Source organism: Bos indicus x Bos taurus, chromosome 22 (assembly GCF_003369695.1).
Source record: "Bos indicus x Bos taurus breed Angus x Brahman F1 hybrid chromosome 22, Bos_hybrid_MaternalHap_v2.0, whole genome shotgun sequence".
Taxonomy (NCBI): domain Eukaryota; kingdom Metazoa; phylum Chordata; class Mammalia; order Artiodactyla; family Bovidae; genus Bos; species Bos indicus x Bos taurus.
The window spans coordinates 2555467-2567724 of NC_040097.1; the positions used below are offsets into that span (position 1 = coordinate 2555467).

Below are 12258 nucleotides of genomic sequence, written 5' to 3' on the forward strand. Positions count from 1 at the left end.
CATCTAGTGACCCACTCACCCCCCTATCCATTACTCACCCATCTATACATCCACCTATCCACTCACTCATCCACCCCCTACCCACTTACTCACCCATCCATTACCATCTACTTATTCATCCACCCACTCACCCATCCATCTTTCTATCCACCCATCCACTCATTCATCTGTCCATCCACTCATCCCTTTGCGTGCCTGCACATCCAGACACCCATGTAAAGAAGACAAAAAAGGTGCAAGGGAAGAAGTCAAGCAACTGTCCAGTCATTTTATTTGTCCATGCTGTGATCCAGGCCCACTGCTAGCATCGGGGAGTCTGACACAGCCTATAGGCACCGAGGGGCTCCCAGTGTGTGGGGCCAGGGGGCTGTTGTCTCAGAGGTATCAGTTTCATCAGTGTCTGTGGGCACAGAGTTCAGAGGTGCCATCTCTTCTTGGTGGCTCAACACAATCGCCAAAGATCCCAGCAACCTGCATCACACCACAAGCCCTCACCCGCAAGCAGACACCCCCAGGACCAGAAGAGCAACAGGCACACAGCACCCTGAATCTCCCAGGCACGTGGAGAGAGATACACAGATAGCCATGTACATGCAGGAGCACACAAGACGTACACGTTGGCACCCGGAAGGTGCTTGAGGGGGCGTCACACGACAGTGCTAAGCATCCCTAAAGTGTGTGTGTATGTGTGTCTCACACACATACACACACACACACAGGGAAATGCAAACACACGCATTAGAACACCCACACCCTCCTGGAGGAGAGACTTCCAGGTTGAGAGGCGCTGGACACCGGTGGACCCAGTGCAGAGGCCTCATCCACACCTTTCTGTGCCCTGGGACTGTGCCATCCAGGAAGCCCTGCTGCTCGAGGGAGCCCCTCGCCCAGCTCTGCTGCCCCGTAACTGAGAGTGCCCAGCAGCGGCAGGGCATCCTGAGGAGGAGCGGGCTCCCTTGGTGACTTCTGCCAAGCGGTTATGACGTGTCCCTGTGACAGTCACGTGGGGCCCGGGACACGAGCCTGTGCTCCACACGGCTCCGCTCAAGGTCGCCACTCGGGGGCCCTGCTCCAAAGGCCGGGGTCAGGGCCCTGCCTCCTTCTCGGGGAAGCTGACGACACCACGGCCCAGGCGTCTGGGGCTGCTCCTACCCACTTGGCCAACAGGGCTGGAGAGCCAGCCGTGTAAGTCAGGGTCTCCGTGAGGCCTGGCCCCTCCTTACCCCAAAGGGAGTACCGGGATTAAGAAGCAGCACAGGCTGTGGAATGATACAGGCGGACTCAATATAAATAAAATATTCATATAAAAATAGTCTCTTACAAAATATTCTCTCTTATCCAGTGGCTCACTTTCTAGAAGGTGGGAACTGCTGGGGGGGTTAGCATTACCTTTCCCCTCTCTCTCTCTCTCTGTTCCAAACCGGACTTTTCTAATGGGGAGATTTGAGCTGGGGAGGACTACAGGCTGGGAACCGTATTCTAGAAAACGTCTCCCAATTCCACACCAGCTTAAATCTCTGGAGAATTAGCAGCAAACAGCAAAAAAAAATGTGTGTGTGTGTGTGTATCTATATACGTAGAAAGGATGTCTGCCCTTGCGCTTGAACATCTAGTGCGGCAAGGGGGTCTTCGCGAAATCAGCTAGGAAAAAGATCTGCCTGAAGAATCACTACGCACAGTTCTACTCCACTCCTCGTCCTAGCAGCAGAACATCCCACAGGGAAAGCCAGCGGTCCACGTTGATTGCAGAAAACGGATCCCGAGGAGGTGGAAGGGTTCTTGTTTAATTAAATAAATTAATATTATTTAATATCAGAATAAATTGTTAAATATTGCTATTACTGTTGAGGCCCCCGGGGTCTGGTGTTTCAGGCTCCGCTCCGGCAGAAGGCGGCGTCTGGGTGGGGCGTGGATGACGTCTTGGGGCCCGGGAGGGGTCCCCCGCCCCCCTCCCCACCGTCAGGGTCCCCCCCCGCCCCGCCCACCGTGCCAGCAGACAAGACAAGCTCAGCAGCGCTGTGGAGGTTGGGGCGGGAAGCTATGGAGGTTGGGGCCGGGCTGCGGGAGCGCGCAGGCCCTCCGCCGCCCCGCCGCGCGCGTGGCCTGGGCCCGCCGCTCACTTGCACGTGTAGACCTCGGTGCGCTCGCTGCACGTGTTACACTTGACGTAGCAGCACCAGTGGAACTTGCAGTTGCACTGCCACACGCGGGCGTACTGGTGGGTGTTGTAGCCGCGGCCGCAGCACATGAGGTCGCAGCCGCTGGCCTGGGGCGCCGTCTTGTTGCAGGCGCGGCCCTGCGTGCCCACGCTGCCCGTCGCCGGGTCCTCCTCGCAGTAGCTGGGCGACTTCTCGATGTACACCAGCTCAGTGTCCATGGGCTTGCGGTAGGACAGCGGCTTCTTGATCTTGAGGAAGGCGGGCCGCTTGTTGCGGCTGGCGCGCACGGGCTCCACGTGGACCGCCTCGTTGTACTTGTCCTTGAGCACGTAGCCCAGCTCGCGGAACTGCGGCAGCGTGGTCCAGCAGGTCTTCGTGGTGCAGGAGCCCGACACGCCGTGGCACTTGCACTCCAGCTTCATGTTTTCCTCCAGGATCTGTGGGGGCGGTGGGGAGAGCACAGCTTGTCATGGCAGGGCCGCGGGGCGCCCCGGGGCCACCCCCCACCCGCCCTGCTGCCCCGCCTGGCGGGTTTGGCCTGTGCTTTTCTTTCCGGGAGGCTGCCCTGCTGGATCAACTGGTAAAGAATCTGCCTGCAATGTGGGAGACCTGGGTGTGATCCTGGGGTTGGGAAGATCCCCTGGAGAAGGGCAAGGCTACGCACTCCAGTATTCTGGCCTGGAAAATTCCATGGACTGTATAGTCCATGCAGTCGCAAAGAGGCGAACACGACTGAGCCACTTCCACTTTCGCTTACTATCTTTCTGGTGCCGGAAGCTCAAACCTGGATGCAAAGCCTCCCCAGGACTCACCTGCTCTCCCTGCTCCCAACCCCGAGGGGGCCTCATGCCGCTGCTTAGATCCACGCAGGCCCGTCTTAACCACACGTGGGTTCTCTCAGGGCTGCGCCGGCTTAAAATCACTTCAGAACCAACGTTTGAAAGCCAGGAGGAGACTTTCAAAGGCAGGCTGCGAGGTGTTCTGCCAGGCCAACAGAACAGGTACCCGGCAACTCCGGAGTGATGCTCGAAATTATTCATAACCAGAGCAGCTGGGCGCTGACCTGCTGGCGTGGGAGCTGGCCACAGAGGCCAGCACGGCGGTCCAGCGGCGTCTGGCTCACCTCGACCAGCTCGGCCACCCGGGCAGTGATACACGGAGCTGTGCCAGCCTCCGCCTCCCTCCCAGGCTGGCAGCCCTCAGCTCGCCCCCGTCCTTACTGTTCCCTGGAGCCGTAAGGACTGGTTTAAGTCCCAGATCTAACATGAGCCTGCTGAGCGCCCTCAGGCAGCTTGCTTGTTTCCCCATGTGCAGAACCAGGGCGACGGCTGTACTTCATTATAACCCTCCAGTGAGATGCTGGTCAGAAAGGAGAGAGGGCGGACTTCTGAGACACACAGGAAGCTCAGCTATCTAAGACACAACGTGGCACGGAAGAAGCCGGGCACAAAAGAGGACCTACTACGTGACGGCAGTGACAGAAAGTTCCAGGAAAGGCAAAGCTGACGACTGGGCTCCGTGCCATCTGTATTTTCAGAAATGGGCCGAGATGGCCCATGGCCTGGATTTTGCTGGCCCCGCTGTGGACACGTCTGAGCGACTCTCTGCGACCCCATGGACTGCAGCGCAGCAGGCCTCCCTGTCCTTCCCCATCTCCCGGAGTTTGTTCAAACTCACGTCCGTCGAGTCGGTGATGCCATCCCACAGTCTCATCCTCTGTCACCTCCTTCCCCTCCTGACCTCAATCTTTCCCAGCATCAGGGCCTCTTCCAATGAGGCAGCTCTTGGAATAGCCCAACAATTAAAGAAGACAACGTTTACCAACCCCCCCACAGGACAGGATATTTATATTGCTATCTAGGTTGAGTTTTTTTTTTTCCAGTTTTTGTCTCCTTCCCTCCCTCCTTTCTTTCTGTTGTAAATTGATTTAAACTCTGTGCATGAAGAGGCATCTTTGGGGTCACAGTGTCTCCTCCTTCCAGGCCATCTTCAGCCTGATGTCATCCTAACAGGCCCTCGCTGCTGTGCGCCAGGCACGGGATGGGCACGTGCTGGTGGGCGCCGTTTCTGGGTCACTGCGTGTGAGCGTGTGAGCGGTCCTTCATCCACACTGCCCGGCTGCCTTTGCCTGTGACAGCGACAGGCTGAGTGCGGGAGGGAGGGAGTGGCCTGGGCACACTCTGGGTCCAGGCGTTTATGTTCTTGTTTCGCTGCTAAGTTGTGTCCGACGCTTTGCAACCCCATAGACCGCAGCCCGCCAGGCTCCTCTGTCCATGCGATTCTCCAGGCAAGAAGACTGGAGTGGGTCGCCATTCCCTTCTCCAGGGCATCTTCCCGACCCAGGGGTCAAACTGCGTCTCCTGCACTGGCAGGTGGACTCCTTACCACCAAGCCACCAGGGAAGCCCGTGCACTGGCGTCTTATTTAACTCTGGGGTTAGTAGGATTCCATTTAATGAGGCAAAAACCAAGGCTCAGCTGACTCCCAGAGCGGGTCTGTGAGGTGTTCGGAGGCCAGAGTCTTGTTGTCGAGGGGTGCGAGTCAAGTGCTTGGTGGCTGAATACTTGCTGTGTGATCTTGGGGTTGTCAACCCCCTCTCTGAGCCTCAGCTGCCTTCAGTGAACATGGAGTGATGGGAGCATCTTCTCTGACAAAAGTTAAGGGGGCTGGGATAGAACCTGATGTTCCAAAAGTAGCCATTAGTTCTGCCTCTGGGCTGGGCCTGTGTGGGTGCTGGGGACACAGAGGTGACCAGGTCAGATCCCTGTCTCCAAGGACAGGCCTGTGTCCAGGGTCCTCTTGGCCCCAGACGCTCCGAGTCCAAGAGGTGATTGGTCACGATACTCAACAGGAAGGAAACCCACAGTGTCTGTACTTAAACACGCCAGCGAGGCCAGGGCACCAGAGTGTCCTGGGACTCAGCTGAACGCCTGCTTCCAGGACACCTGTTGTGTGATCCCCACATGGTGCAGCTGGTGGGGGGAGCAGCCCCCCAAGTCACACAGATGTCCCTTGTGGTCATCAGTGAGCAGACAGTCGCCAGGTGTCACCTTTCCGTGTTGGCCTAAAAAGCAGGTGTCGTATGTGTTGGGGGCAGAGTTCAGCAGGCGTTTCTGGGGCCTGATGCCCTGGCTGGTGGATCTTAGAGCATCAGAGCCTCCCACACGGATGCCTGGGGTGAGGGGCATTCAGAACAGGTTCTGACACTGAGCAGGGGTGAGGACACGGAGCACCTGGCTTGGAAGTGGTTCCCTCCGAGGCGCTTGCCCTGGAAATCACATGCCCGGAAACAGGTTCAGGGATGTTCCTGCCAGCAGAGTTTGTGACGGCTTTGTGGGCACGATCTGATGTCCGTCCATGGTAAGATGGATAAACGGAGGTGAGTGGGCTCAACGGGGCCCTCGAGGACAGGGACCTTGAACAGCCAGAGCAGCAGAGGTCAACCTCGGAACACAGTGGAGAGGGAAGGGGGCAGCCATGGGAGCGCTGCGCGGAATGACTGCGTGCATATCACGTCCAAAGGCGGCAGAATGGACTGGAGAGAAAGGAGAGTCACAGGTATACCGAGACAGGGTATCCCTGGGGTGGGAGGCGAGGCACGGCTGGCTAGGGTCACCCAGGGGCTCCTGGGGTCCTGGCAGCATTCTGTTCCTTGATATGGGCGCTTTCTCTTTATTCCTTTAAATCCTCGTGGACGATCTGAGAGCTCTTTTTGTACATGAGCTGCGCTTGCAATTTATAAAAATGCAACGGGCGCAGGAGCCCACAAGCACAGGGAGAGAGAATGCACGTCAGTAGCTCCGGGAAAACACGGATCAGCACCGCGGTGAGACAGCACGCACCACCCACCGGGGTGCGCGAGAGGAAAGAGAGGGCCGCCGTTGCAGCAGGATGTGGAGAAGTGTGGCCTCGTGTGCTGCTGGGGGGATGTGAGCAGGCGAGCCCCCAGAGACAGGCTGGCAGCTCCTCCGTGTTAAACACATGGCTACCGAATGACCCGGGACCGTGCTCCCCACCCCTCATCTCACAGGCTGAAATCCTAGCCCCCAAAGGGAGGGTAGTGGGGATCCTTTGGGAGGGTCGTCAGTCACAAATGAAGCCCTCATGAATGCTCTTGGTGCCTCGTGAAGGAAGCTCCAGAGAGCCCCTTCCAGCCCAGGAGGACCGAGAGAAGGTCCCGGCTGAGAGCCAGGAAGCGGGTCCTCACCAGGGCACAAGCCGCACCTTGAGCCCCCTGCTCCCAGAACTGGGAGAAGCACGTTGCTGTTGTTTTGCTCCTGTGCCACCCAGTCTGGGGCACTCTTCTGGAGCTGCTCGGGCACCCCGAGACACCCAGCAATTCTCCCTAGGTGTTGGGTTGGCCACAGAGGTCATTTCAGTTTTTCTGTAAGATGTTAGAGCAAGGATAACGAGAAATCTGTTCATCACCTGTGCACACCTGGGTCCATGCTTTTATAGGTGGTGTCTTACTTCATGATTCCACTTAACAAGGCAAAAGCTAAGGGTCAGCTACCTCCTAGAGCTGGTCTGTGCGGTGTTCGGAGGCCCGGGTCTTATTGCCGAGGGTGTGAGTCAAGTGGTTGGTGGCTGCTTATTTGCTGTGTGACCTTGGGATTGTCACTCCCACTCTGAGCCTCAGCTGCCTTCAGTAAACATGGAGTGAAGACAATTCGATCTTTTGTGGCAAAAGTTGCAGGGGGGTGTGGCTGGGAGAGAATCAGATGTTCCAAAAGTTGCCATTAGTTCTATCTCTGGGCTGGGCCTTTGTGGGTGCTGGGGCCAGAGAGGTGACCAGATCAGATCCCCATCTCCAGGGATGGGCCCGTGTCCAGGGTCCTGTTGACCCCAGATGCTCAGCCTTCAGGAGGAGGTAACCCGGCGAGTCAATATACTGAACAGAAGAGAAGCCTGCACACACACATCCATGTAAAAAATGGATTAAACAACGTTTACAGCAACACCCTTTACAACAGCCCCAAAGTGGAAACGACCCAGACGAGCACCGATGGGTGGAGAGAGAAAACGTGGGCCGCCCGCACGCAGAGTATCACCCATGAAAAGGGATGGGGTGCCAACCCTGCCACAGAGCACCCTGATTACGCGGCGCTGTGACCGAAGCCAGACCCACAGGACCAGGTCCGGTCTCATCGCGTTTACCGGCGACGTCCGGGAGAGGCAGCGCTGTGCAGACAGGAGGCAGGCCCGAGAAGTGGGGGGCGAGTGCTGGAGGGTGCAGGGCTCTTCTGCAGGTAAGCTGACTATGGGTGGCTGTGCACACGTGTGACGATATCAAACAGTGCTGAACTGCGCCCTTTGGGTGAGGGCCACGCATGGTGTGTGAAGTAGACTGTAACTAAGTTGGCTTTAAAAAGAAACAAGTTCTTGGCCGGTTGTGAGGAAGCACTGGGTGACACCGAGTGTGTCCCTGGTGGCGGCCCCCCAGGCGGCGAGCCCCAGCGCCAGGGCCAGACGCCCGGGCGGCCGCCTCCAGCTCACCGCCTCCCTCCTCCTCCGGGACCACCATGACCTGCGGCCCTGGCAGCACTTGCATGGGCCCCTGATCGCATGACACCCAGCCCGCTAATTAACCCTGCAGACTCTGCATTTTGAGAGCTCGGTGATCACATTAAGTCCGCATTAAGCTGGGCGGAATCACAGCCGCGCTGGCCAGGACTGGTCACTCGGACGGGCACCGAGCCCTCTCCCCCAGGCAAGGGGGCGCGAGCAGAGGAAATGCATGTGGGACAAAGCCAGGCTTGGCTGCCAGCGTCCGAGCTGCCCGGGGCGGGGGGCCTTCCGGGGCCCTCCCACTTGGGGCCTGGGCTGCAGTTCTGGGTCAGGCAGTCACGGGTCCGTGCACCTTCCCCGTGGCCTGGCCCGTGGCCGGTGCACTCAGGAGATGTCCAGAGAGAAATCAGCAACAAGTGCCTTCACACCCTGGCACAGCTGGTACCCCAGGCTCAAGCACCCATCCCGAGCTTCCAGGGTCCTAGGGGCCCTGCATCGCCGATGGAGGGAAGGTCAGGGGCCCCGGGGAGGGGCAGTGGGGGCCTGGAGCCGCCTGAGTGGACCACTGTCAGTATTTCTGCCCATGGCTGCACTTCTGGGTCCTTCCTGGCTTAACGACCGGGCCCATGAGACTGCCCGGGCGATGCCACATTGGCATTCTTGATGCAGAGACCTCTCGAGATGGAAGGAAAGGCCACCGAGAAAGCAGATTGCAAGGCCCTCTGAGTTCTGCTCCTGCCCCTCACCCCACCTGTCACCGCCGGTCAGGCAGGGCAGGGACTGGCCTTCATGGAAGTGGCTCTAGGTGAGGACCGGTGACTCACCTGGTGAGTAACGCTGAGCCACAGAACCTGCGCCCTTGCAAAGAGCCCGTGGGGAAGCAGGGCGCAGGCACCTGCCTCAAATAAGAGAATAAGCCAGATGAAGATGGTGGAGCTGGGTCAAGGGTGCGGAGTGTGGGGGTGGGAGGCAGGCAGCCGCGTGACACCGCCGGGCGGGACATCCTCTCTGAAGGAGGGGATGCTCCAGCAGAAGCAGAGGCCCAGGGCAGGCCGGGGTGGGGCAGCACAGGCCCCTTATGGGACAGACACTGGGGCCAGCGGCCAGAGGGCAGAGGTCCCGAGGCTTCGGCTGAACAGGGCCAGGGCTGCGCGGAGCCCAGGAGGGGGCCTCCCACAGGCTCTGCTGACCATGCTCAGGAGCAGTGGCTTGGTTTTTCTGTTTTTAGTGGAATATGATGTGTATTCCTGGTGTACAGCATCGTCCATCAGTCATATGTATACCAGGTGATGTGGGTGAACCTGGAGCCTGTCGCAGAGTGAAGTCAGTCAGAAAAACACACGTTTACACACATATGTGGAATCTAGAAAAACGGCGATGAAGCCCTACGGCAGGGCAGGAACAGACATGCAGCTGGAAAGGACGGACTCGTGCACACAGTGGGGCAGGGGCGGGGTGGGACGAGCTGCGAGAGCAGCACTGACGTGTACACACGGCCGTGTGCAAAGCAGGTGCCGTGCAGCACGGAGAGCTCAGCTCGGTGCCCTGCGGTGACCCAGAGGGCTGGCATGCGGGGTGGATGGGAGGGAGGGGAGAAGCGCCAAGAAGCTCCACATTCACTGGGCAAGTGTGGAGAAAGCAGAGGCCCCAGTGCATCCTTCGCCCGTTTTGCCTGCGCCTAACACCTCCGCTCAGCATAACGTACACTTATCAGCACGGTAAATTAACGAACGAGCTAAGGGCGTCCCTGGCGGCTCAGCTGGTGAAGAATCCGCCTGCACTGCGGGAGACCTGGGTTCGATCCCTGGGTTGGGAAGATCCCCTGGAGAAGGGAACGGCTACCCACTCCAGTGTTCTGGCCTGGAGAATTCCATGGACTGTATGTCTTGGGGGTCACAAAGAGTCAGACACGACCGAGCCACTCTCTTCTTCTAATATCCGCTTATTCAGTGAAGTCCGTACTTCATTCGGATCCCCTGGGTTGGGACCTTCTGTCCCCTTCCTGTTCCAGGAGTCCATCCAGGCCACCCCATGACCTTCAGTCTGCCTGTCTCCCTGGGCTGCGAGACGGGGTCTTATTGTGTGAGGACAGGACAGCCAGTGGCGGCCAGGAGCAGGATTTATGATTGTTTAACGTCCGCTCATTGGCTGTAACAAAGGCACCACTCACTCCAGTCCCGGGAGACGGTGTGTGTGAGACTCCAGGGGCATCTGGGAAAACTCTGCACCTTCTGCTCAATTGCACTGTGGACCTAAAACTTGTCTGAAACATGGTCTTTAAAAACCCCCAGGCAAGAGGCTGTACTCAGGGAGAGTCGCTGGAGTCCAGACGTGGTTGATTCTGCTGCTGACGGGGCCTCCCTGGACCTGGGTTTCCCCATTTCAAAGTCAAGGGTTTGAAGTAAATGATTCCCAAGGCTGCTTCTGACTCTAAGAATCCCGACCTCGTACCAGTACTGCTCTTCAACCCAAAGCGTTTTCAGGGGTCTGACACCCACTGAGAGATGGGCACGTCCATCCCATTTCACAGGTGAGGAAACAGGCTCAGAGAAGGAAGGGGACTCAAGACCACAGTGCAGGCTGCATCTCCTCCATACATCTGTCCGGAGCACTCCCCACCCTCCGCCTCCCCCACCCCACCCCCAGGAAACTGGCCCAGAAGGCTGCACCCCTGAGCTGGCTCTCACTCCTAGGGGCGAGTGGTCTGGCTCCGAGCACAGCTGCCTTGGGATGAATGCAGAGGCTCTGGCCAGTGGAGGCCCCGGAGGGAGCCCTGGGGGCAGAGCCAAGTCCTGATTCTCATTCCTCCCGCTCCTCCCCACCGGCTCCACGGGGTGGCCGCATCCCCCTCACCAAGGTCACAGGTCACAGCTCCCATGTGCTCTGTGCGCCCACTGGGCTCCAGCAGCCCGACCCCCTGGCCCATCCGGCCTGAGGAGTAACGGCCCCCCTGCTGCCAGCCCCAGGGAGCTGCACCCTCCCTCGGGCTCCCTTGCCTCTGTCCTCTATTCTGTTCGCCTCTCTTTCCTGCAGTGTAATGCACAAGCCACAGAGTCCACCCTCCTGAACGTGTGCGCGTCAGCAGCTTTAGTACATGTCGTGTGCAGCCATCACCGCTAAGTGCAGAGCGCTTCATCACCCGAGAGAAAGCCCATGCTGCGCAGCAGCAGTCAGTCCAATTTCTCCCCCTCTCGGGCCCTGGCAACTGCTCATCTGCTTTCTCTCTTTATAGATTTTTTTTTGCCTGTTCCGGACATTTTGCATAAACGGGCTCATACAGTGTGTGGCCTTTTGTGTGTCCGGTTCCCTGCACTCAGCACAAAGCTTTCAGAGTTCACCCCATTGCCACAGCGGTCAGCACCCCATTCCTTTTCATGGCTGAATAATACTCCCTGTGGGACCGTGTGGCACTCCATCCGCCCAGCCACCAGCCATTGGCCTCAGGCTCTCTGGTTAAAACCGTCCTGGGTTTCCGAGTCGGAGCGTGTCGGCCACCCGGCCCTGACCCAGTGCTACACCCTGGTTCCTCGCAGCAGGCCCGGGCATGAGCTGCCCCTCAACTCCCAGCCCACGCGCTCTCCCCTCCCTCCACCTCTGGGCTCTGCACCTGCCGGCCCTTATCTGGAAGGCCAATCTTTACTGCCTTTACAGAGGCTCGACCCAACAATTCCACCACAGAATATATACCCTCCGGGGTAGGCGCATGCATGTGTAAAATGACAGCCTCAGAGAGGCGTTATCTGAGATATCAAAAGGCCGAAGCGCTCTCGGGATCCACCAATGGGACCGGTTCTGCGAATCACGGGGCATCGATAAACTGGAATGTCCTGAACTGCCAGAGGACGAGGCTGCCCTGTGCTTCCCAGTGAGATGCACCAGTGGAGAGAGCAGGGGTGTGCAAAGCATGCGGAGCACGCGTTGTTTGCGCGAGATAGACTGTGTGTGTGTGTACTTGAGAGCACAGAGTGCGCGCCCCGAGCAGCAGGAGACGCTGGGAGAAGGGGCTGCCTCCGGAGAGGATACCTGGTACCTTCCTTGCCATAGGATTGTTCTTGGCGCCATCTGAATATTCTACCACTTCGGAAAAGCATAACCTCCTCCACAGAGCCTTCCCTGATTGCCAGGGCAGTCACGGACTCCCCCATGGTTTCCACCCCTGTCCTGGGCTGTTGGGTAATTTTCCCTTTGTCCCCCTGCTGACTGTGTGCCAGTTATTAATAGCCTCTGGCGTCAGGCCAGCAGCTCCCCGCGGTGGACATGGAGCCATGCCACCCAGACCCCCTGCCTGTAGCGGTGTGCTGGTAAACCGGCTCCCAAGAGAAGAAAAAGCCCAGTGTGGGATAATTGCTCCCACCATGGCCAATTTGAAGCTCCCAGTGGTTTAGCAATCAGCTTGCATATCTCCAGTATTTAATACGGGGTCTTGTGAGTGCCAGGAGCCAGCTGCAGCACACCACAGGACCAGGCAGCCTCCAGCTGTGAGACCCTGCAGCGTCCGTCCCAGCCCCACGTACCTGCCGCCTTCCCCACAGCCGGGGACAGAGAAAGCTGGGGGTCCCACGGTCTGGCCGCTCTGACGGGCGGTACCTGC

The 12258-nt window shown here is 58.5% G+C and overlaps 1 protein-coding gene across 1 annotated transcript in view; it reads right to left on the reverse strand.

The window, feature by feature from the left end:
• Window positions 1-243: 243 nt before the first annotated feature.
• WNT7A (Wnt family member 7A) overlaps window positions 244-12258 on the reverse strand; it is a 65910-nt gene continuing 53895 nt past the window's right edge. Inside the window, exon 4 of the mRNA XM_027523070.1 lies at window positions 244-2596. Within this exon, the coding sequence (XP_027378871.1) occupies window positions 2117-2596 (480 nt within the window). The 3' untranslated portion in view covers window positions 244-2116. The remainder of the gene's footprint in view (window positions 2597-12258) is intronic.